Below are 22242 nucleotides of genomic sequence, written 5' to 3'. Positions count from 1 at the left end.
ATGCAATTTTTAAGTCTACTGGCATAATGTGCTAGTATTGTAATAGTATTTTTAAAATAGATATGATGTGTCTGGTTAATCCTTTGCATGCTCTAATAATTTGTTAATTGCTCTTTATTGTCTGCCCTGAAAACATTTTATTTCACAACCCATCTGGACTAAATATGACAGCTTTACATTCCACCTGGTATTTGATTAAATACTTTTATTTCAGAAACACTTCTCACATGCAATGAGATTGGTATGCCTTGTGGCACATAGTGTTCTGTAAATGTGCAGGACATCATAGCTAATATTGCTGTGTTTGTAACATATCAGATATATTGGTAAGGACTGATATTAATGTTAATTATAGCTTTGCTTTTCAATAAGTTGAAACCCACAACTCACACAAGAGCTGTGGTTAACATGGGAATCACAAGCATGCAGTGAGAAAAACTAAGAATCGATTGGAAAATAACACTTGCTTGCCTTTAGCTTATATTTAATTGGATAATTGAATTCCTGGAACAATATTTAAGATGCAATGATATTATACTTTGAGAATAAAATTATGCATACCCTCTAAATAAATAGATTTTAGGTCTGATAAATCATATTTTCCTGATATTTGCCCATTTATATGCAGATTGCTTTGTTTTATTTAATTTCACAGAAAATACCTATTCTAAGTGCAACTTCCAGTTGAATATTTATTAAATATAGGAAGCAATTATCCTGTATTTGAGGTTAAGCTGAAGGGAACAATGACAGATACAGATAATTTTACTGGAGTGTTAGATGAGAATAGAATCAGAGAATCATTTAGGTTTGAAAGGACCTCTAAGTTCATTGAATCTAGCTGTTAACCTGTACTGCAAGCCCACCACTAAACCATGTTCGTCAGTGCTACATATACATATAGTTTTAATACCTCCTGGAATGATGGCTCAAACACTTCCTTGGATAGCCTGTTCCAATGATTAACAACTCTTTCTGTGAAGAAATTTTTTCCTAAAAAACATTCTGCTGAAAAACAGGTGTCCCAACCTTGTCTCCAAACTTTCTGAGGTGACTAAGGAAAAGTAGAGGGAAATAGATACCTACCTTTTTGAGATGTCTTTTTGTTAAAACCAGAAATGTATATTTCAAGTATTATGTTTTAGACTTTTAATTTCCCTTCTGCATGAATGAACTGACTACCAGACATCTTTGTCTTCTCTTCATGATTCAGGAGTTAGCATCGTGTGGTTGCCTAGTGCAACAGATTTCGGGGGTTAACAAAGTGAATGTGCCCCTGTTTCTATTCCTTGCCTATAACAGAATTACAGGCACACAATTCTATAAGGTATCTGGGTTAAGAGCTTCATACTTTCTGAGGCAGCCATTATTACCTCCATTTTTTCGTCTGCTTGACAGAAGTGAGAGCAGCTACCCAGGTTTACAGGCACTATGTTTCTAAAATTACTTATCTCTATCTCCATATCCCTTGGCAGCAATGGCCATAGCTCTGGCCATTGAATCCTTTTGTTGGCAAGATCAAATTTTGCCTTCACTGGTGAGAAGCATTTAACTAGTACTGACCAATCAAAATGTTTTTGTTTCATCTACACGGATTGCATGTATTGTTTTCTTTATGCTAGTATCTACCATTTTTAAAATTTGAAATAAAACAAAAAAATGTTGAAAGCTACCTCTGACCTGTCATATTTTTAAATTGTATTTTATGTTACTAATTTATGAAAAATAAGTAAAATATGCAAATGCTGTTGACAATTTAAATGACGTGTTTTTTCTGTCCATGGTTTCTATTCAAAGTGCATTACAATGAGCTCTTCTTTTGAATAAAATAACAGTCAGACAAAGAAAATAGTAATTAAAAAAAGGCAGAGAAAGCACAATAATTTAGTGTGAGCTACAGCTACATTTTTTACTGTTTGCCTTGTTCTAAAGCATGTTGATGTTTTCTGTGTAGAAACACCCCCACCACCCGAGCCAGAAGTGGTGGCGTACGCTGCCTGCACACCGCTGTACTTGTTTGAAGAGGACATTTTTTCATTAACAAGAATGGTGAGATCTCTGCTCTCAGGACAGGAAAGCATTACTTATTTTGTTATCAGAGTGTTTCATTTTGTTGCAACAATGTTGTAACTAAAAGAATACAATTAGCACAGTGAAACAGCTGCTAGATGATGACTGTCAGGTAAATTTATATTTTGGTACTTCTGTGTTCTGAACATGCGTTTTCCTGCCAAAGCTTGCTGATTTTACTCAGCTTTCCTTCACTTTCCTCAGGATCCCAGAAGCTGAAGTCTCCTGGGAGAGACTAGATGTGGACTAGAATATGTATCATGATGAGATACTTTTGAATGGAAAGTCTAATTATTTTAAGGGCTGCTTGAAAAACATGAATTTTAATTTTTTGAAGACTGCAGTTAAGATTCCCTGATATGCATTTTCCAGTATGTTGCTTGTCGTTATAGCATGTTGTAGAAATACCATGTTTATATCAATTTCTGTCATTAGTGTTGTAACTGGTAAAAGCAGCTGGAAAAAGTGAAGCCCTTAATGCAGCTGGGGTAAATTACCACTTAGTCACTCACACTCCTTAGAAAGCTTTTTATAATGCCAGAACAGGCTTTCTTAAGTTGATTATTAACTAGGCTTCCTCTTTTTTTTTTTTTTTTTTTGCACATTTAAATTACATCTAGCATAGTTAGAGCATTACATTTTAAGCTGCCTTGTCAGGAAACTGGTAAGCTTCATAAAGTAAAGAAATTTCCAGAAATGCTTTAGTGCACTTAATTCTTGCACTATTTTCTTTTTAAAAATTGTGCTGTGTATTTTAGGCAACTTTGTAGATTAACTTGTTATCTGTGATATTGTTTCAATTTATTTTAATATAAGGTCTCAGTCAATATTTTAATATAAGGTCTCAGTCAATATTGTCTCTTTGCTAATAATAAGTAATGCTAGTCGTCAAAAAGCAAAGTGGAAGCAGGGACATGGGCCTGTATCTTTCCTGCCAACTTAACACCCTGAGTCTCAAACTTGACTACAGTCTGTTGGGATATAGAGATTACTGAAAAAGAGGTATGGCAGACCAAATAGGATGAGACAGATGAATCTATATGTCTAAACTAGTTTTTTAGTAAAGACTTGACAGAAAAATGGAAGTGGACAGAAATTCAATATAGAAGTGTAGAAGATTTCTTATGGATAAAAACCCCACCATATTCAAGGGCAGACAAAAACTACACTGATTGAAACAAAGTCTAGAAAATTAATTCCCTGGGATAAGAGTTGCTCCCTAAACTTGGAAAAAATTTTGTCATTGACTGCAGTTGTGCCAGAATTTCCCTCATGAATTTTTGCAGTACCCTTTTTAGCTTTACTTTCTAGTGTGGTTTTCCTTGGATTGTTGTGTCTTGAATTTGTCTTAGTTTGCTCAAATAAAATGAAAAAGAAAAATCAGTAATTGAGTCATACAAGTCTGTAGTGTACTCAACAGATAAATTCTCCTTTATGATGCCTAACTGGTTATCTTCAAAATCCATTTCAATCTTTATAAGATACTGTGGATGTTTTAACTGGCATTTTTATTTTAAATTGTTCCCCACTCTTCAGCTAACTGACAACCACAACATTCTTCTCTACAGAGCTCATAAATACAGAATCAAAGGAACATTTTAAAATTAGTAGATGCAATCAGAGACTTGCTGATTAGTATTTTGAAGAAATAAGTTATCAGTGATTTATTTAGCATGTAAAAGAAAGTGTGCTTTTAAAATTAAAATTATGTATAAAAGTCTTCTAACGAAGCTTTCAGGTGTGATGTTAAGTACTAGACCATTATTATTTTAGTGGGAAGAGCACCACTCGATGTCCACATCTAAAATTGCTCTTAAGTCTGTTCCTAAGGGCATTGGTATATAGGTCAACTGAAGTGTCTTTATTGTGTTTTATAAATGGGCCATCAAATAAAAAGCCTAGCTTTAGTGTTGTGTTGGTTCAAAGCAATACACTACGGAGTTTTTAAAATTATCTAAAGAACAATTGATTTTAGAATTTTAACACTCTATAAACTCAGCATGGAGTAAGGACTTTTTCTCCCAGAAAGTGTTTTTAAGGATTATTATTCAAAATAAAATATTGTGCCTATTGTTTTCTTACATATTCATTCTCTTCACTTGTATGTTATGGTTATATAAATAAGTTAAAGAAGTGGTGAATCTATTATAAAAAGTAAAATGCATGTAAACACTTTTAAGTATAGTTTTGGTGCTGAATATCAAATTCCAATCAGCATGTTTTTGGATAGTCTTGCCAGATTGACTTTATTAATTTTATTTGTTATACAAGCTATTACATTCCTTTGTGTGCATACTGTTCTTGTTTGTTACACCGATATGAGGAGAAAGAAGAACTGAGCCAGTCAGGTTGTCCTTCCATGTTTTGTAGGCTGATTCTTCAGAGAAGATGAGGCAATATGGGCTTTGCCATATACATAGCCATCCTGTCCTGATAACTAGAACAAGGTCCTGTCCTCTGGTAGCACCTCCAGAACCACCGGCACTTCCTCCTTGGAAGCTTTTCCGTCCAAAAAAGGAAGTCGTTCTGAAATGTGAACCCCCAGGTCTGTCTACTAAAACTCCAAAATAAATTTGTAATTACATTTTAATTATTTCAGGACCATACTTATCATCTGTTAGCTTAATTTCAGTTGAACTCAATTTTGTATTACTTCCTCTTAGCCATATTTCCTACATGCTTTAAGAAGTGTCTTAATTTATGTTGAAAAAAGCACTCTAGTGGAGCAAATTAAGAGAGGATGTTATCAAAATAACACAGAAGCTCTCTGAAGCAGAGCCATGAAAGCTTCTGAACACCTTTTAAAAATTTAAAGTATGTGACTAGTCCTGCTACATCAACTCATGGGTTTAGAGTAATTTTTTTCTAGGGTTGTCTGTACTGCAAAATGGAGTTAGATGCATGATATGAGATGATAGCTTGAGCATGAAAGTATTGCAGGCAGGCTAGCAAAGTATACTGGGATAAGGAAGAGGAAATTGGCAAAGGCAAAAAGTGTTGCCATAGTTGTTTTGAGCTACTTTGGACAACCTTGCATATAAGTTGGCATAATTTAATACTTTGCAGGCTGAGGAACTGAGTGTAATGCATTTATTTTTTCATTATATGTCAGCTAGACCCACCCCTGTGTTTTCTGTTCCATTCAAGTGCATGGGATGATACTCTGAAAATTGTTTAGGGGTGACAAGTCCCCATTGGAAATTATTTCTCAACATTAATAGTATTAATTACTTTTATGAATGTAAATATTTAACAAGTTGCTTTTTCCCCAGAGCCTGTGGTAGAGAAACCTGAAAAATTTGTTGAGATTGCTAGCCTATTTTTTAAATACAGATTGGATATTATCAAAATACCAACGAACACGTAAGTATATAATGTAGTTTCAGCATTGTGAAAGTGTACTGTGGAAGTGCAATGGCTCTTTCCTTGTGTCACAGGGATAAACTGCTCAGATCATGTCTGAAGCACATCAGGACAAAGCACTCTGTTGATGTATTAGTGTCGCGTAATTAAGGACCTATCAGTGAACTGTACATTTAGGATCCATATTGGCAATACAACAGCTAAGTTGTATACTAGACGCTTACAAAATGCTAATAAACACCTAAAAACTTCTGAACAGCTTCCTCTAGCTAATCCCAAGATGGTCTAATCAGGCACACAGGTGCATACATACACAATTGCGTTCTCCCTCCAGTCTTTGAGGCTTACTAACAACTCCTGTTTTGGGAGTCCAGCACACACTTCTGTTGGAGATGTGAATCTCTGGGCTTAGCTTTTCTCCCTACAATCTGCTCATGTCTGCACTGCTGAGAAAGTGTCCCAGGGAGTGGACATGCACACTTGTCACATCCAGGACAGACAGTCCCCTAGGTAGATGTACTCTTCTCAGGGCTTCTGACATTGGAGGACAGGGAATGCTGTCAGGCAAAGACACATTGCCAGATTCTCTACCCAGTGGGCCCAAGGATGTAGAATTTTTGCTAGATTACTTCTGCCAGAAATAAGAATATTCTTTGAAGTATTTCAAATTTTTTCTTCAAACTACTGGTCTTTTTTAATTCTAACATATTACAAGGAAATAATTGGCTAGCCAGTCAGTATTCTCATAGGCATCACAAGTTTGATATGGAACACTTAATGTTTATGAATAAAAGAGGCTGTTCTCTGTTCATGATTGTTACAACAGGCCTGAGAGTGCAAGTGAAAATGCTCATGGTCAAAACACAGCTTTGTATAAATGCCTTGTTTGGAAGACTGTTTGGAAGTCCTATAAACCCTTGAAAACTAAAGTCTCTGTACAGGGTGTTTTAGAGCAGTTTCAGAAATTGTTGTATACATGACTTCTTCTCAATATTCCATGCTCAGAATAGTACTTGCTCCCTGACGAGAAAAGAAAGATTACCATAAAATGTATCAGAGCTGTGGGTTTTTCCCTGGGACACACTGCATAATGCACTTCTGTCAAGCTTCAGCTTATGATGTGAACATTCAGACAAGGTCTAGAATTATTCATCCTGTCTCTCTTATTCTGATTGAGCTTCTGTCATGAAGAATTAAATGTGTCTTATACCCAGTGTACACTGAAAGGTTTATGTTGTTTTGGAGGATATGCCTTTTCTTGAGACTTGAGTCTAACAATAGATTGTAAATTGTGGGACATCTGTGTATTTTCTTAGGGTGTGTACACCTTTTGTTGAGTACATCTCTAAATAAACTGACTAAATTACTAATATGTGGCAAGTTCTACATTTTGATTATCATAATATGACAGACTAATAATAAACCAGTTAGATATTTGTAATTTTCATTGAACAGCAGCATTTTCCCATGGATGACATGACCTTGGAATATTCTGGGTGCATGTTTTGCTGGTACAGTTGCATTTTGTTAGTTTAAAGTACTTAAATTACTGCTTGTTTTCAAACAGCAGGAGTAGAAATATATTATAATTGCTCTAAGCAATTAACAGGCTATCAATGTAATGAGAGATTTGATACTGAAGATGTTGAAGTATTTGCACTTTAACAGATTTTATGTTGTTCTTTTGTATTTGATAGATTGCTTCATGGTCAACTTACCCCATTTGGGGAAGGATAGTTTATTTAATGTGTTAAGTTTCCATGACAATTCTCTACTTTAATCTTTGTGATTTAATTAACAGGTAGTAGCCAAAAAATATATAGCAGGTATTAATATTTCATTCAAGCAAAATAGCTGTTTAAATAAGATAAGGGACTTAGATACACAGTTGGGACTGAAATTTTTTAATCTTTTCCTTTTCTTCTAATAAATTATTTTGAAACACTTAAAGGGGAAATAATTTTGACTGTTACTGCAAAAGATCTTGATCTTTCATTATCTCAGTCCTTAGAAAGGGGGCTAGGTAATACATGCTTGAATTTTAATTTGTTCTTTATTGCTGTAATAGCACAATTACACACTTGAGTCTAGTTAGCATGAATGCAAAATTGTTTTGGTCTTGTTCTTCTCGTTCTTCACTTAACAAGCAAAGAGTTACTTACATTTCCTTCAGTTTTTACTCCTGCCTCCAGTGAAGTCAGCAACAGAGCTTTCTTTTGCTAGTACCAGAATAGGCCTGCACAGTTTTCCTTGGTTATCCTGTGTTTTAGGGGTCTGGTAGCTATGGAGACCCATTTTGAGGGAAAAGAAAAAAGTATTCTGACACAAAACATTTTTTCTTACATCCATTAAAGCAGTATTTTTTCTTGTTTAGGGGCTATAGTAATTTATTCACTTCTGACATTATCATCTAGTTTTCAGCTGGCTTGGATTTTGCTTTTTTGAGGGTTAGTTAAGAGGTCTTTCTATCATAGGTTTGTGTGTATTGCCAAGCAATAATGACAAGAAATATATGAAGATATGGATTCTGTGCTGCCCTAGGAATCTTTCAAAATAAAGGAAACACAAATTATTTTGACAAAATTCTGTTAAGAATAGTTATGAAGACTGTCATTTGAAAGAAAATGTATGGATTAAAGTGTGTGCATTGTCTTTTATTATATAGCCATGTTTCAAAGTCTATCCTCAAAAAAGGATTTCAGTCTATGTCCCATCTCGCTTCTGTTACTGAAACTGATGAAAATGAAAGTAATGGGGATATGAATCAAAATGGGAGACACTCAAATGCAGAAGATTATTCTCAGGTAATAGTATTTCTATTTTTTTAAACTTGACCTAGTTTTATATTACAAAGGAGAGGGAAAGTTAAAATAAAACTACTTAATACTGAAATATATGTTTTCAAAGACATTTTGGAAAGCTTTTTCCTTTGCTATTTAACTAACTTCCTTACCGTTTCCACTTTATAGATATATTGATGTATACTGATTGGGAAATCTTTCTTAGTGCCTTTTCTTCAACTTTCTTTTTTATGATTTTCCCTCACATTATAAAAGTTCTATTGCTAACACTGTCTTGGTTTCGCTCTTTAAAATCCTTTTGATGGGAGTATCTTAAGAAGATAGTCTGCAGTGTTTTAAATAAATATTACTTTATATTATGAGTAGTTTATTTTGACTGCAGAGGAAGATGTACCTTTGCATGTGACTAGAAAAATGTAAACTTTATTAACACATGCCCTAAAATGGCATCCTCATTTAAGACCAAATGGAAGGACTTCTGGGTAAGCCAGAAGCTTAGGCTTCCTGTGCAACTCTGTGAGGGAATGACATTTTCTAAGATAGATAACATTAATCTTACCTAAATTTAATGAGTCATTACCAGGATGACTTTGGAAAGTTGTAATTACTGATTTTTTTGTAATTGTTTTTTGTTATTTCTGTTTTTAAATGGAATGTGTATATGCTACCATAGTCTGCTTTTAGATAAATCTTTAACAAAATGCTCCTTCTAATATTTAAATTTTACATGCTTAGCAGAGAAAAAATGATACTTTCAAGGACTTTCTGAACAATACATTTCATGAAAAAATATCTCATATAGGGAAATAGTGGGCAACATAGAGAAATAAAGACTTAAATACTCACTTAAAAAGAAGCAAACAGAGCTCCTCTGAAGTTATTTCATTTGCTCAATACGTACAAAGAAACTCAATATGGCAGAGCCAGCATCTCTTCAATTTCATTCTGACTGCAGCAAACACTACTCAGAAGACCATTTGATAGCATTTCTCTTTTGGCTTTAAATTTTTAAATTAATGGGAGGTAATTTTCTATGTAATTTTTGCAGTGTCTATTTATATTTCCTCTGCAGAGTACCCTCATGCCATTTTTATATTTCAGATCTATATGCATGCTGTGTGTTTACATAAGGTACATGTGTGGTTATCATTAGTGGATTTAATGATTTTAAAATAAGGCAATTCTGCAGTGAAGAAGAATGCTTTACAATAGAATATATCTATGACCTGTGATTCTGTGATATATTTAGCTCTTCAGTATTTTGTGTGCATTTTTTAAACAATAGCCTAATTAGTACTTCAATAGTACTTTACCTTAAAAGTGTTTTTAATAATGGCATAATATAAAAATCCTTAAAAAAAGCAGCAGGGTTAAAAGGTAAGTATGTCTTGGTTTGGGACAAATTTGGAAAAAAACCTCTGAAATTAGGTATTTCTAGAAACAAATTCAAGCGGCCTCTCCTCCCCACCAGTTTGGGAAAGATTTCCTTGGAGAAAAGTGGAAAAAACCTGTTTATTTTAACAAGCAAAGTATTCACAAATATGAAAAAATGAATAATTGAATAATATTGAACAATGGAACCACTTGCTGTTCTGAAGAGATGGAAAATTCAGAAAATCCTTTTTGCTGGCTGTAGCTCAGCTTGCTCATTCTCTTTTCAGTCTCTCCTGCTCTGGAACATGCTGCATCCCAGGCCTCAGTGGGACACAGTGTGAGCTTCCAATATTTTTTCTAAATTTTCAATCCAAAACCAGTTTGGACAGTTCCAAAAAAAAAAACAAAACAAAACAAAACCATGCTACAGTGCAAAAACTCTCTATTTCAGCTAGCAAAATAACTAAAATCAAAATGAAATTCTTTCTCACTGTTCACGCTACAAACGCACTGAAAGAAAGAATGCAAACCAACAAGTGCAATTTCTGCAAATTCTGTGCTTCTTCTCCCCCCTCTTCACTCTTAGAACCAATCTTAAAAGTGCAAAACTTAATATCCAACATGAACAGGACAGATGATTAGAAGTAAAAGTATCATAAAATCACATAAAGCAAAGTAGCATTTTATAGCAAATAATAATTATTGTTTTCATGTAATTCAGTCTCTAGGTGTACAAATATAGATTTGGCTAGTTACAAATTAATAGAAGTTTATGTGCTGGAAGCATTGAAGGAGTGTGAAACATCGCTTAGATTTTCTCCCCTAGTCCAAGAGTGATTTAAAGGATGATCTATTACAGTAGGACATGCAATCAAGGAGACACAAGAGCAAGTATGAAAATACATGATAAAACTGGAATGGTTGGAAGAAGACATGAATGTGATGTAGGCAGGGTAATCTGATTCAGACATGGAATGTAAGAAGTTATGAACAGCTAATTGACTTGCACATGAACTTTACTTTTGCCTCAATTTAAACCTCAGTTGAAAATTGTATGTCTGTTAATAGCTAGAGTATGCAAGGAGAACTTCATTTTTACAGATTAGAAAAGAAAATGGTTTTTAACTTGGAGGACAATCTTCTTTTTTTCATATATTGCATCTTTTCATTAACAAAATTATATGGATACCTCTCGCAAATTCATAAAGGACGAGCTTGCTTTCTGTAGTTTTTAAACTTGAGATAGTAATATATACTTTTTAAAAACAAATCAATTAGTAATTAAAAAAAACAAACACTGAAAGAGAAACTTTGATATCCTGAATTCACTTTATTATTGCTAATTTTTAGAATTTTGTATTGCAACATACTGAATGTAAATAACTTTGTTTCCATTTTAAACTGTGTGATTACTAGTCAGGAGACATCAGCTTTAAAACCTTTGATACAGATTTGGTAAATTTTTGGGATACAGCAGTTCTATGCTTTAAGCTGACTGAAATTCAGTCAGCTGCTGTGCTAGATGCTCAACAAGTTTAAATTGGCATATTTTAATTCACTCTAGTGTAAACTGCACGAAGTAACTTTACTGAATATCTGATTCACTGTTCCTAAGGTCTGTTGTCACAGAAACAGAGACAAGTAATACATTAAAGACAAAATTCTAGGAGCTATATGTACCTTCTTTGAAAAATATGAAGTTGAAAGACATGCTATTATCCCTCATGTCCTCAAAGTATTCATGTTGAAATATAGAAATGCTTCATTATTTAATTTTTCAAATTTTCTTTTTTGCTATGACTTTCCCATTCATTGATTTTATGGTCCTGGTAGCATTTGGATTTGCACTAGGGAAAAATATTTTAAAATAGCTAATTTTGGCAGTTAAATTGATCTTGAATCACTGTTCTTAAGAAAATGCATTTTGTACATTTTTTTTTAAAACTCCATAATTTAGAGCCAAATTCTTATATGGAGAGACTCTCTTTTATGCTTGTTCAATAGAAAGGTAAGTAATTGATAAGTGTAGCACACATTGAAATCCATGTGAAAGTATTTTGTGGCCAGGAAATAACCAAAACTGTCATCATATATAAATTGCAGAGTCTTGCAGATTTCTGCAACAGTAATTTTGTCAAACGCTTCCGAGAAAAAGATTATCCTGGAGTAGATAGATGTTTCCTTGTAGATCTGCCATTCAAAAGCCTACTTGAATATTCGTCATTGAGATGAATTTTTTGATAGAAGTTATCTCCAATTCCATTGAGAATAAAGCTCTATGTGTTCTGTTTGAGGATATGCAAAGCAAGAAAACCAGAATATGTTTACCATCAGTATGTGCAAAGGCTAGTAGATATTTTAATATACTGAACTGATTGCTATGTTCATACATCTTAAGCAGAACACTCATATTTCTCTTTGTGGCCTCTTCAGTGTCAAGCTCCCTGGCAATGCCAATTTCTAGCACACAAGTGTTAGAGTCTCCAAACTCTCCCAGTGATACAATGCAAAAAACTGCTGGTTTTCACAGAATAACTTGTGTGTTGTTTTGCCATGCATAATTTGTACAATAGAAATGGCAACTGTTTTTATAAGAATATCAGATAAATTTTAAAACTTATTTTGTGTTAGATTTGAATAAAATAAAAATATAACTAATGTTAGGAGGCTGAAAAATATTAATTGAAACCTTGAACATAACAAGAAAGCTATAAATTTATGAATTACCATTATTTTTTACAAATATGCATTAATGATTATGAAATTTCAGAGATGATAAATTAGTTTTTTAAGTAATCTGCAGAATTTTCATTCAGATTTTCCATTCATTGAAGGAAGAAGAATAATTATTTCTTCCAGAATCTGTGTGCATCATTCCGTGTTCACAGCTGGATCCAAGTATTTTCTGATTTATTTCTTTATAAGATACTGTGGCAGCAGAGCTGACTTTTCAGACAATGTGTGTTCATTAAGGAGGAAAAATTACTTTATTTTCTATTTCTGTGCCAATGTCTTAGGCACAGTACATGAAGCAATAGTATAAAAGAATGAGAACTTTCTTGACACTCCAGTTGTCTCCAAGTCAGTGAGGATTAGGTAGATGAACACATCCTGTACCATTGAAAAAGCAGGCAGCTTTTGACTGTGTTATGCTTGTGCTCCAAAAACTGAGTAAATGAGTCTAGGGAGTCTCTACACAGCTGTGGTTAGACTGGTTTCACAGCTCAGACTGCATGAAGCTACTAAGAATCCAGATTTTCCAGGGCACCTTCTCCTTCTTTACTGGAAATTCTGTTGAGGCCGTTTTTGAGGATTTTCTGTATCTTTCCAGGCTTTCCTGCTGCCAACTGTTAGCACTGACAAAGTAGCTCTATATTAAGCTACCTCATGTCCATACTAGAAGTGTGGATCATGTGTACTTTCCATGAGCAGTATATTGGGCAGAAAGTGCTAGACTTGTTGGACAGATGTTGCAGTCTCCAAGGTTTATGCAGTTGATCTCATACCTTTTATACCTTGGACATGCCCAGAATTTCTGAGAAGAAACTCAATAAATTGTACAGCTGACATGCATCTGTTTGGTAAGTCCTGTGATTCCCACAAGAAATTTGGCAACATTGGAATTTTGAAAGTTGTAGGCTCACATGGAGAAATATGACAGCTTAGTGCATGTGTACTTCTGAAGTCACATTTTCAAGGGAAGAGATAGTCCATGTGATTTTTCAGACCTGTATGCTGAGACATGACTCTCAATGGGACATGACAAGTGATCACAGCTTCATTTGTTCTGAACAGTTGTGTGTACTGAGTTCTGCAAACAGGAGCTGAAGTACATGGATATTTGCAAGATGTGTCCTTTTCAGCTCATAGAAAAACAAAAACTTAATCTTTAAAAATAACAGTAAAACACAATATATTTCCATTACTAAATTCTTAACCCAAGTGTTAACAATTTCAGCAGTGTCTTAATTTTTCTCTTAATTGCTCTTAATTTTAGGTCTGTCCCCAGCTTTGACTCATGAACATCAAAAAAACACAAAAGCCCATAACAGACTCAGAATAGAATTTCAGATTTGTGCTGTGCAAAAATGGGACTTCCAAATTTCCATAATAAACAATATTACAGTTAAATTATGTGTATTAAATTATTTGCCACTTCCAGCTTTGTGATAGAGACTCTTAAATCTGTAGTTTATTTGCTCAGCTCTTTCCTTTGCTAATTCAGAGAATATGAAACACCTAAAATTTTGCCAGAGGTAAGATTCCTGAGCCTGTTCCCACGTTCTGAGCCCATTGAGATTTTGTAAAATGCTGCAGGAAGCCTTTTACTGGGGCTAGCAATTAAAATATGAAGCCATGAGGTTTTCCTGTAAGGAAGCATTCTAGGGTCCCTTCACATAGTGCATGCAGGGTAGTCTTTAATAGGAGGGTTGAGGCAGGCATGGATGTCCAGCACAATCACCTTGTGCAAGGTTTAGGTACTGTTGTGACCTGCCATCTAGTCTGACTCAGACTGTTTAAATTATGTCTGTCTGCCCCTCAGAATATATTTCTTGATTGTACTGAAAAAGCATAAAAGCTCTAAGTCAACACAGCTCCCACAGCTCTTCTTTGAAGTGCAGAACAGAAAATCACTATGTATGTCCAGCTGCTGGCCAGGTCAGTGCTACCAGCTTCAGCATCAGCACCTTTAACACATGTGAAGATACATGAGGGAATATAGGAGGAGTTTGGGTGGCAAATCTGGGTAAAAGGAGACCTGGGATGAAAGGAAGCTTGGAAATTTGGGTTTTTTTGTGCAATCTCCTGCTCCTGCCCAACTTCATAAAAGAAAATGAAAGAGGTAGAAGTGACTATTTCAGTGTATGTCATATTGCAGACAAGGGGGCAGTCAGAAGGAAGGATGACTAGGCACATATTTTTAAGTCTAAGATTTTAATCTCTCAAAGACTAGGACCCTGTATTTGTAAATTTAATGAGTGGACTTTCTGAAAGGCTGGCTAACTGCATTTGAACTTCAAGTGTCAGCAGCTATATTGCATTCATATTAGTTGAGCAAACCTAGCTTGGAGCTGGGGTTGACCAGGATAAAGTCCTTTGCCAAAAGCATTAAGTGAGCACACTACTTTTTATTTATACAGTGATAGAAAACAAAAGATGCTGTTGTAATCAAGGATGCTGTTGCTAATTACATTTGTGTCTGTCACTTGCACAGAAAGAAATGCTTGTTGGAAAAAGAGTTCCTCTTTCAAGCATCTTTTTCAAGAATGGAAACAGAAAAAAATTGGATCGGTTGTAGAATATGAATATCAGTTCTTAGAATAAAACTTACTTTATTGTCAAAAACCAGTAATATCAAAGAACATTGTTTTAATAGTGAAGTGGTGTATGAAACAGCTTTTATCTCACATTGCAGGTGACATGTACTTCTCTAGAAAAACATCAGTCTGTTGCTGATATGTATGTAGTTATTATGATGAAATTTGCTACTTTTATTTTTCATTTAAAAACCCAGCCCAAATCCATGATGATAACTTACCAGTTTGTTTCTGTCTCTGGAAGGACTGCCCCAAATCAGGTATTTTCTCTCAAAAAATAACGCAAGATTATAATCACCATCATTACTTTTTCCTTGTTTTGTTTTTTCACTGTATAGAAGACCAGTCCCTCGTTGCAACAAAATGCAGAGGTACTCAGTAAAGGTAAGTGTGTGCAAAGTTTATAGTCAGATTTTTACCATTCCCATGTTGTTTGGTGTCTGTTAATCCTCATGTACATATATCAGCAGTCTTCCTTATTTATGGGTGTTGGTTTTACAGGAAAAGATTTCAAAGAACTGCTAATAGTATATATAATTACATAAAATCTTCAATTTGGTGTTCAAAAAAATTCAAATACTTCTCATAAGTTACTCTCCAGGAACATATGGTAGATTCTGTACAGAGAGCTCTTTTTTAAGAACTATGAATTATAGCATTTTCTCTTTTTTTCCTTAAAAATGGCAAAAAAAGACCCAAAACCCAGCTTTCATTTTAATGTGTGTTCCTTTGGAATGTGTTTTACATCACTATTTGCAGAGTATTCAAATTTTTTTCAAAACTAATACCGCATTTTTAAAGTTACTTTGAATGTTTGAAGGATTTGGTCAGAAAAGTAAGAAGCTCTTAAAAATAAGAGTACTGTTGTTGTTTTACTAGAAGCCTAACACTCATGCTAAGTTAAATTGAAGAGAAAGTCTAGATTTTTCAGCTTTCAGGTAGTTTTTCCATAGCTGAAGGAAAGGAAAAAGGCCTTTGGTGCCTTTCCTTATATTGCATTTCTTTCAGTTCTTGAAAAATAGGTGCAAACTAATTTAGAGCCACACATTAGCTTTGTGTGTATTGGTGATAATGAAATATTGCAAAGCACATTTAAAGATAAATTATGTATGTTTCTAATAGTTTTCTCATTTGTTATACCTTATGTTTGAATATTATCTCATCTTTTTTCCTCAGCAAGCATTCTAAATTAATAGGTGTTCAGTTCTTCTGTTCTCAGCTGTTGAGCTATCTCAAAACTTCTTTTTGGGCCATGTCAAAGATTTTCAGTAACTACTTATATTTATCTCAGGGAATAAATGTAGGGAAAGTTACATTACAACACAAAAAGTTATTGAGTGATTGCAAAACCTGGCTACGTGTTTATATTTTGGTATGAATCTGACATTAATTCTGATTTTCTGATGTGATTTAGTACAAATCTGTTTCTGTTTAGAAGTAGCTAGACTGATTTGTGTGAGGGTAAAGGGAGACCTAGGTTAAGGGAGGAGCATCATAAGGGTACTAAGTACCAGAGGCAAGGCTAGGCCTTTGTGTCCTCCAAATTTCTCTTTATTTTTTTCTGTGGGTTGTCAAATACTGCCGCATTAGCCTTCCCTGAATAGAAGCTTTGGACAAGGGGATGTATTTTTCTTTATGTAGATGAATTTAGGTTTGCAGAAATCATATGTATGCATACCTAACAAGCTAATTTTGAAGATTCTAGGGCACAGTTCAATATGTGGTAGTTTATTGAGGCAAACTACTTAAGCTGCTGCAGGTTCAAACACTGAATTTCTGTATAGAGTTGCTTCAGTCACCATTTGAGTTATTTAGGTTAGTGGGATAGCTTTTAGTTTTAAACTGTACGCATAATAACTGATGTATGGATAATTTTAGGGTAATTTTTTAGAATGATACTACTTTAAATTGCATATGGTCACTGTATTGGCTCTTGTGTGTCTTTTTATCTTTGCAGAAGAACATGACAATATCAGTTTAGATTCAAAACAAACGCCAGAAAAAGCTGATACGGATATGAGGAGCCAGACAGGGACTAAATCAAAGGATGAAACAGCATCAGAAAAGATTTCAGTTTCCAGGGAAACCTGGATTACCTTTGAAGACTTCTGCATTTGTTTCCAGTAAGGAATAGAGGGTTTGGGGTTTATTCCATACAATATACTGTATAACAATGATAAAATTCAAAACATGGCTGTATAAAAACTGCATCTTCATGACAGATCTTCTTTGTATAGCTATCCTGCCTTTCAGGGTGGCTTCAAGGCCACTCTTCAGACCAGACATGCTGTCCTGTGACAGAGGGTCTGTGGCTGCAGCCCTGCTCTGTGCCTTGGGTGTGGCCTCCAGAATACAGTGGAGAACACAACACCAGCTCCATAAAGCAGCTGTCAGACTGCAGCCGGGGTGGAAGATTGTGGGTCATGGAGTGTTGTGGCCATTAGATGCTTTTACCGACCATGAGGCACTGGGCAGGCACAGTCTGCATCAAGACAACACAATTCTAAAGAAAAATAAAAGTTGTTGAAATCTATTGCCATCAGCATAGCTTTGCTTGATCAACTAGATGTTTTGTCTCACTCTCTTTTCAATATTCATTTCCAAGGCATTTATGCCTCTGAAAAACTACTTGTAGCATCATATTTTCAGCTTCTGTCTTTCAGATTTAAAGAGCCTGGTACAGTACATATCCTTTAGAGAATATAAGATTGCTGAGGGAAGTAATTTTATCAGAGAAAATTAATCTAGTTCTTTTCTTGTTTGAATGTGTAACTGAGATTTCTTTGTGAAGCTTCTATTTTCAAAAATGTTAAACTCTACTCACTCTCTAAAGTAGAATGTATGACTTTTATACCAGCCAGCAGTACAAGAACTTTAGGAGTAAGAAGTCATAGATCACTTTAGGCCTTGTTAAGGTTTCCATGCTAGTTTTAGGTAGTCCTAGGTCCTGGAAGATAGGACATTCAGAAAAAAAAAAAAAAAAAAAAAAAGGCATCACAAGAAATTTAATTTCCTTTAAAATCTTGGTCACATACAGGGGATACGAAATATGAACTTTCTACCTTATTAGCCAAATGTTAAAGTACTGTTGACCTTTTGTAGACCTATATTAATATTAATTAAGGGAAAAAGCATTTGTCAGTTTCTTATCTCTAAGTGAGAGTTTATTTTCACAGTCAACTGATAAAGTAGCTGTTAACAGAGCATCTTCATTGACCTTTGAAGAATTTATCCCTCAGAAGAAATTAGGCACCTAAGATTTTGATTTTACATGTCTGTTCAGTTGAAAGCTTTTCCTTCTCTGTCATGCCTACCTCTTAGATAAAATGAAAATAAGAAGAATGTTCATAGAAGTGAGGAATATTTCAGTCATTGTAGGAATTGACATGCCAGAACTAGATCAGGATTCCTGTGAAATTTCTGAGTAACCAAAGCATTGATTCAAATCTGATTCCATCCTCAATTAAAGCTGAAGCCATTTATGTCTCCCTTGGTGAAATCAAAATAAAAAAAAATTGTAGTCAGGAACTATGTAACTTTCTGAAGGTCTGCAAACAGCACATGGCTAAAAACAACATTAATAAAATATAGAAAACAGTCCATCTTTCAGTTATACTTTGTATAAAACTTCATTCCAGTAATTTTTATGTGGGTATGGAATTATTAAATTAATATTAGCATGTTACCATTTACAGGTTGAAAATAAAAAAATTAGTGGGCTGACCTCCAATGGAAAAGTGCAGAAATGCAGCAAATATATGAATTAATTTCAGCTGCTTTCCCTGGAGATTAATTTTATTCACCTTTATTATAACCAATAATGTTGAACCATTTTTGAGAAATAGCTGTGAGTCTGACTTGTGAAAGTAAAATTAATGTCTTGTGCTATGAAATAGGCATTTGCCTAAACTATGTAATTTCTGCTGATTTTCTTAAAGTCATATATATCTTATATTTCAATTTTATATTCTTCTTAGGAGGCTGTATGTTTTCCACAAGCCAAATACATATGCTTATAACTATCAGAAGACAAGTTTTAAGGTAAATGACTGTATTGTGCTTTTTTTTCAAAGTCTTATATAATTAGATAATACATATAATCCTCTTAAAGGAAACTGGTTGAGCATATAGAACTGCTATTACTGAAAAATAATAATGCATTAAGGTTGTTATAGTCAATACAAATGCATGTTTGCAAGCAAATAGGTAGCATTATATATATGTGTTTAAGAAAAGAAGAAATGCTGTGGAATGCTACTGCACAATAACAAAAAATGGCTTATGTAAAGAAAAATTATAGTGAATCAGATCTCCAACCACTCTTTATTTTGATTTAAAACTACCTTTTAACAATTTGGTGCCTAAATTGAATTTAATGATGATCCGGCTACGGAATCTGCTCTTCAATTCTCCTTCATCTTCCCCTGTTACCTAAAATCCAAACTATGAGTATGTTTAGCATAACACTCCATTTTCTCTGCAAATGCTAAGTCCTTTTATTTACAGCACCCTGCTGCAGGGATTTAGAAATACTGTCTAGTTGCATTCAAATAATAGAATTTCTCTAAACCTGCCATTAGTTCATATTATCAGGAGGTTATTCAACATGCTTTAATATCCTGTCCCAGCTCCTATTTTATAGTGTATCTGAAGTGTAATTGTAGAGTACTGAAATGTAAACTCCAGGCGTGAAGTTCATGTAAAATCCTGCACTGAGAAGGTTAACTACATGGATTAATGCTCCATAATTGCAGTACACCTGCAATTTCCCACCTCTCAGTAATCACATCACAAGAAATTTTCCTAATGACTGCACCATATACTTTTGTAAGCCATAATCAGCATTAAGACTGTGTAAGCCTGTGTGCTCTTGTGCCAGAAAACCCCTAACCCTTTGCTGTAAAACCATTTCAATTTCTAACATTGAAAGAGATGATATGTTTACAGTATTAGGTAAATTCTGTATCATGCTTATAAAAGAACATTTTCATATTGTGATAGGAAGATATATATACCCAAAAAATGGATTTATATAGCTCTGGAATATCCAGGAAGACCTGTACTGTAATAGTTCTGAAGAAAGAAGCTCATTCACCATAAGTTTTTGAAGAACTACTAGGAACAATAGAATCATTCTATAGTTTCTAATATTGGCATAGGAATAATGTATTAAAGTTAAGAGAGAAAGATTTTGTCCTCATAGAGATTTATAGGAGAAAAACCCCTTTGTAAGGGAGGATCCCTCATATCTACAAATGCAAAGAGTACTTATTTCTTTTAAGTTTTCTGTAATTAATTAGAATCAGAATGTTGCAGCAAACCCCAAAATTTTTGGTCTTCTGTTAATTATTGTTTGGCAATTAAAAGTACTGCATTTTGGTACATATGACAGTATAATATAGAAGTAGATATATTCTCATGCAAAAAAAATTAGCTCTGTTTCCTTTTATTTCTCAAGTGAACACTATTTTACATGCAGCATGAGGCTCTGGGCTTAAATGGCTTATTCTGAAATTTGGAAGAAGTAGTGACAATTAATTGCTTACTTCCCATACCATACCTTAAGTCACCATATCCAAAATTTTACACCTACTTTGTATAAGGCCAGTTGGACAGGATTTAGTGCAAGTGAATGAACAAATGTCCATTTTTCTATACAGTCTTCTGATGAGGAAGTCTTCTATTATTTAATTGTGGACAGTCTGATGCCCATTGAAATGCTGGTTAGCTTTTCTGCATTAGTGCACTGGTATGTTACTGAAGGTAAGGCCAGCACACAGAAGTACATGTCAGTGTTGTGTTTTCCCGTTCTTGAATATGTTTGTAATGTTGTGTTTGTCTGTTGTTTACTTGGGCACAGTTTGAGAGTTTAGCAATAGTTTGAAATAGTCAAATTGGTTTTAAGGAATACACTATTATTCAAGCAATGCTTCATCATTATTTCATTGATGATGAGCATTTTCATGAAAGAATCTCTCCCTTTTCTGTTTATTATGATTTTCTGAAGCTTTTCATCTGTATATTTCTGGAATGGATTTCCTTGTGTTTCTTGTGGTTTCTTTTCTACAAATTCCACTCTTGCAAACTACTTTATGCCTTAGCGGATCACAATGCAGCAAAACCAGCAATATAACAAAAGTAATTTTCTGAAATTACTTTTGAAGCAGTACACAATAAGCTCTCAAGTAACTTTAAGTTGGCTTTTTCAAAACCTAACAACTTGAAAGATTTAAATAATAATTCCTTGTATTTCATTAAAAACCTAGAATGGAATTCAGTAGAGTGATGGCATTTTATGGTAGTTGGCTTAGATTAATCATATATTTAAACACTTGACATGGATGTAATTTAATGCATCTAGAGTGGAGTAGAGAGAACTAAAGAATGCTTAAAAAACCAAACTGACCATTCTGTTAAAATAATTAAGCTGTAAGCTATGAATGTAAATAAAAATATATTTTTATGGCTATTTACCTAATTTTCATGTGGACATAAAGGGGTTTTTTTTGACTTTTACAGCAGCCTTAAGTGATTTGGAAGATGTCTGATGTGATACCCTAAGTTTTTAATAAAAACCTACTTTATTTCTTTAACACCATCTAGCCTCTGTTCTACGTAGCCTCTCAAGGCATCAGATGTAAACATCTTAGTAACACATTTTATAACCATTCTTTTCTAGCAAATAGTACAAATAAGCCATGCTTTGTACCACCAATGCCTTTTAAGTGACTGGTTTTTTCTGTGTTAGCAAAACCTAAATGAATGTTTTAATGATTGTGTAGTAGCTGCAGGTTCTGCATAGGCGTGTCTGAGTGTCATTCACCCTCCCCATATTATGTGGGTTGTGTTTTGTTTTATTTTGTTTTCTTAACCTAGGTACTCAACAAGAATGTTCAACAGGTGTGCTGAGGATTGAATATTTCTCTTGGCAATCTGTGGCTCCTGGAGAACTTGTGTTAAAAATGCATACATCTGCAACCAAAGCTACTATAGTAAATCTTCCTGTTGGGTATGTATGAGGATTCATTTCTGTCCTGACTCTTTAGTTAAGGCTTGAAATGATTGTTTACACAGTAACTCAGTAAGAGTTTATTTCCTAAAATGTAAGTTTTGGGAGTATCAGACTAGTTGATAGCTAGGATTTGGTAAGAGTGCTAAATTACTGTGAATTTACCAACATTTTTATAGCAATTCTGAGTTCTTTACTCTTATTTAGGACCATTTAACAAGAAAAATCACACTGACTTGCTAAAAAATATATTTAAATTCCTACAAATTCTTTCTTGAAAGCGTTTCTAACTAGAATAATTTGAAAT

General features: G+C 34.2%; 1 protein-coding gene across 1 annotated transcript in view; it reads left to right on the top strand.

Moving 5' to 3' along the window:
• The window catches only part of ADGB (androglobin), a 96972-nt gene that overhangs the window by 33519 nt on the left and 41211 nt on the right, over positions 1-22242 (top strand). The window contains exons 9-17 of the mRNA XM_058019916.1: positions 1955-2049; positions 4441-4615; positions 5343-5433; positions 8099-8237; positions 15265-15310; positions 16884-17049; positions 18904-18967; positions 20587-20689; positions 21803-21935. Coding sequence (XP_057875899.1) covers positions 1955-2049; positions 4441-4615; positions 5343-5433; positions 8099-8237; positions 15265-15310; positions 16884-17049; positions 18904-18967; positions 20587-20689; positions 21803-21935 — 1012 coding nt within the window. The remainder of the gene's footprint in view (positions 1-1954; positions 2050-4440; positions 4616-5342; positions 5434-8098; positions 8238-15264; positions 15311-16883; positions 17050-18903; positions 18968-20586; positions 20690-21802; positions 21936-22242) is intronic.

Source organism: Melospiza georgiana, chromosome 3 (assembly GCF_028018845.1).
Source record: "Melospiza georgiana isolate bMelGeo1 chromosome 3, bMelGeo1.pri, whole genome shotgun sequence".
Taxonomy (NCBI): domain Eukaryota; kingdom Metazoa; phylum Chordata; class Aves; order Passeriformes; family Passerellidae; genus Melospiza; species Melospiza georgiana.
The sequence above is the reverse complement of the archived record's forward strand: the minus strand, read 5'-3'. Positions and strand labels throughout refer to the sequence as shown.